Source organism: Dermacentor silvarum, chromosome 3 (assembly GCF_013339745.2).
Source record: "Dermacentor silvarum isolate Dsil-2018 chromosome 3, BIME_Dsil_1.4, whole genome shotgun sequence".
NCBI lineage: Eukaryota > Metazoa > Arthropoda > Arachnida > Ixodida > Ixodidae > Dermacentor > Dermacentor silvarum.
The window spans coordinates 71498744-71502918 of record NC_051156.1 but is presented as its reverse complement, the minus strand read 5'-3'; the positions used below and the strand labels follow the sequence as shown (position 1 = coordinate 71502918).

Sequence of the window (4175 nt, the reverse complement as noted above, 5' to 3'; positions counted from 1 at the left end):
CCTCGCGTGGAGGGAGAGCGTGAGGCGCGCCAACCAATGGCGGTGTATGAAAAGCAGGTCAACGGAGGAGTCGGGTGCGAGAGGAGTTCGCGTTAGCGTTGGTTGTATAAACAGAGCTTTGGTCTAGGACTCTTGTCTGGGAACGTCGTAGAAAAGCGTGAGGAACGCGCTAGGAACGCCGTCGCCCGTGGACGCCGAGCCAGTTCTTTCAGAGCCGGGCACTGTATAGACATCGTCTAAGTGTTGTATAGCCATTGTATAGCCATCATTGTGCTACTCGGAGCCGCACCGAAGCCTCTTCCCGAGTACGTAGCGGAGGGATCGGTTTACCATTTTGTAGCCAAATGTAGCATAGCAAATCCCCAGTATAGCTAAACCCCAACGTAGCAAATCCCAGCAGAGCGCCAGCTTCGCTGGACTTCCCTCTTCACAGGGTGGAAGGGCTATGACTTGTTTTGTCTGCGCGCCACACCTAAACACACCCATTCACCGGCCTGTTGATTACTCCAGATATGAAACAATGCGCCAGTTATAGAGTACATCATGGCACGAGAAAGTGATGGTGAGAAGTGATGTGAGAAAGTGATGGGAGAAAGTGATGGTGCGTGTAAATGCTGCGCCAATGAATGCCAGCGAAACGGACAAGCGCCCGTCCTATATAAGCAGACTACGTAGTCGTTGCACAGTCATCCAACGCCTGAACCAGTCTACAAAAAAAAAAAAAAAAAAAAAACGAAAGTGAGGACGAAAAACAAGGAATCGTAGGGCAGCAGCGGAATTGAGAGAACAAATTAATGCGTATTATGTACGCGTAGAATTGGTGTATATGCTCGGTGGCATCGTCACACCAAATTTCGATAACTAAATTTAAGCGTCCAAAATTGGGCAGGTACGAAAAAATAAAAGTCCCAATGTGGCACTCTCATGCAGATATGCTCTTTTCGTGTTAGTAAACGAGGGTAATATCCGTTCGGAATCCTCGTAGCCATCGTTTCTTAATACCAATAAGTGCGCACAAAACATGGTATGAAAGCAATTGTTGTTCGCCATCTTTTTTTTTTTGCGCCTGTCAACAGGGTTCCATGGTATGAATACGGTTTTCATCACACGGAAAACATTTCTTCCTCGTACTCATCACAATGGGAACAGTGAGCATGCACATGCAGCCGGTAAGTTCAAAACATGTTATCGAGCACTGGGAAACGTGCGCGCCATTGTCGTCATTGCAGTAGAGCGTAGTGCGACGAGGGACAATCAATATGTCAGCTTGGATTGCTCCTTTGGAGTGCTCTCCCTGCGCGTACGGCTCGACATCCTGCGGGAGTCCAGCGACGCCAGCAGCACCGCTTTTCGTTCGCGCTCGCTCAGCTGGCTAGGCGATCTTGGTCGCTGCGGCCCCTCTATCAAGACTTCGGGGAGCCATTGGATCGCCGCGATACTGAGCAGTACCATGAAGGCCGACAGCGCGTAGAACACATGCGGTTCGCCGAGGGCTATGACGGCGAAGGCCACGACGTTGCCGACGCCGCCGGAGAAGTGCGAAAGGCTGATGCCGGCGCTCCGCACGGCCGTCGGAAAGGTCTCGGCCGTGTAGCAGAGCGTGACGCTCATGGCGCCGGAGACTGCCACCTTCATTCCCGCGTGCAGAATATGGGTCACCATCTGCTGACCGGTGAAGATCGCTATGGCCTCGAAAATGGAGAAGGCACTAAGGATGACCATGAGACCAGACAGCGTCTCCCGGAGTCCGTATCTCCGCATGCTGCTGCAGATCGAGACGAAGTAGGCCGTCGACAAAACGACATGTGCCACCTCCCAGGGAACGCCTGTGGTCACGTCGTTGATCATGAGGCCGATGAATATGGCGTCTAACGTGAGCCTGGCCAGGAGCGCGGAGGCTGCGCGTCGACGCATTTTGATCGTCTCCATGATGCCCTCTATCGGAGCCTCTATGGCGTAAACCTTGCCCAGCTGGCGCAACTGCTCTTTGATCAGCATAAATGTAGACCGGGCCTTCGTTAGATCAACGCCGTTTGTCTTGGCCGCCAGCAGTACCGCGCCCTCGGCTCGAGGCAAGTCCCAGGTGGCGATGAGCCACGCGGGCGACTCTACCTGCAGCCAGCACCATGCTGCTAGCAGTCCGCCGGTAACGATGATGAGCGCCTCAGCCAGCATCCAGCGCGGTTCGAGGAGAGACAGCACGTGCATTAGAGGCGGGACGATGACGCCCGGCACGGCAGTGTCTATGAGCGTGATATCGAGCGATGCGCATCCCCGGTGACCTCGTGGATCATATAAACGTGGTGAGGAAGGTGACGTCGGTCGCCACAAATGTCAGGGCCCGGGTGAAGACGAAGAACGGGTACGTCTGCGCGAAGCTTGTTGCGATAGCGGCGAGGATTTGGCCGAACGCGCAGGCTAGCATCACCGGCTTCCTGCCCACCTGGTCTGATGCCAACCCGAGCACTGGAGCCACGAGGGCCGACGCGATCACGGGCACGACCATAGACAAGTCGTAGAGAAACTCGCGGTCGCAAACCAGGTTGAAACGGCTCACGATACTGTCTCCCTTGTTGGCGATGTCGTAGTCCCACTGGTGACAAGGAACTGCGGTCCTGTTTTCCCCTTCGCTTACCTGCATAAAGGCGCGAATATATTAAAGTTTGCTTTAGAAATTGTTTCAACCAGAACGCAGGTTTCAAAGTTTGGTATATACGAAATGATGGATAAATATTTTGTTGGTGTCTCATGGGTGCAATGCAAAATAAACCCGCTTGAAAGGAACCACATTGATTTTGTTAAGCCTATCTTCAACAGAAGCCCATACTGAGGCCTGCTTCTCGGATGGGCGAAAGGCCCGCATTGGCAGACTTGAAATGGGTGGCACCGGTAGCTACGAGAAGCAAATGGCGTTTCTGTGGAGAAACATACATACATACACCAGCGTTGACTATGACGTATTCCGTTTCAGACATCAGTTGCAACGCTGTGGAGGCTAGATAGACTTTTTGCAGTGGCTGCATTCGCAGTGAGAAATAGTTCGACGTTTTTTACTGTAATTGTGCGAAACTGTTCTTTATATAGGCTGAGTATTGAATGAAATGTTTTAGGCCTTAAGCACATACAATACGGCTGCTAATGCGTTCTTTTATATCACATTGCTTTCTTAGTTTTGCGTTACGGGTTTTGATATGCAGCCTCTCACAGCAGCCTCACGTGCATGCTCACGCGAGTAAATGCCCTTGGCGTGCAGCGAAGCATTGACGGAACACGCGGAGTGATAAATTTTCGTGACCGAACCTCTTGTGTAGCTTCCGCAGCACTGCACCTGATATATGAAACAAAGTATAGAGACATACAAATGCTGGTACCACATAAACAATACAGGAAGGTGTGCCTTTGCAAGTTGGTAATTAGGTGAGGAAATGTAGGCGTAAGAATCCACAAGAAGCACCTTCACACATGATTCACCTGATAATGCCCTGAACACTTTAGCGCATTTTTAACAGCGGAGCTGTTCTTAGTCCACACTTCGTCGTCTGTCCAGTGTCACGCAGGTCACTTGACCAGGAGAGGATGAGAGCCGCGCCTGGGGAGGGCAGGTTACCTTACCAGCAGAGGTGGAGAGGCGTGCTGGGGGAGGAGGCGACCAATGAGAGGCCGCACTGGGCGCGAGGAGGAGAGGCGATAAGAGAAGGTGTTACTGTGCGTCCTGCCTTATCGGATAACGGGCAACGCGCAGAGCTTCTTCCCCCGCCGTCCGCGTTTCGCCGCGTTCGCGCCGAACGCGCACGGTGTCCGTGACTGCAGCCGATGCCTCTGGCGGCGGGTCGGCAGGTTTCTACGAATGAACTGGACACTGGGTCGAGTAGCGTCGGAAGTCACTGCCTCTTCTCGCCCCGGAACGTTTCAATATAAGCTCGTTAGACCTTTGTGAACTTGTGTTTACGCAGTCGCATCACGTGCAACACATGTACATGTAACACTCGTAACATTGGGTGCAACTGTAGTATTCAGCAATCTGGCAAACTTTCTAGAGTCTAATTCATACTTCACTACAGCACAGCATGGCTTTAGAAAATCATATTCCTGCGAAACTCAACTAGTATCCTTCACCCATCAGCTGCATCGTATCCTGGATCGCTCATCCTGCGCTGACTGTGTCTTCTTGGATT

General features: G+C 52.1%; 1 protein-coding gene across 1 annotated transcript; it reads right to left on the bottom strand.

Moving 5' to 3' along the window:
* Positions 1–1254: 1254 nt before the first annotated feature.
* On the bottom strand, positions 1255–2208 carry LOC119444466 (solute carrier family 22 member 21). Its single transcript, XM_037708866.1, has one exon. It carries the CDS (start codon positions 2206–2208, stop codon positions 1255–1257), a length of 954 nt encoding a protein of 317 aa, XP_037564794.1.
* Positions 2209–4175: the final 1967 nt, after the last annotated feature.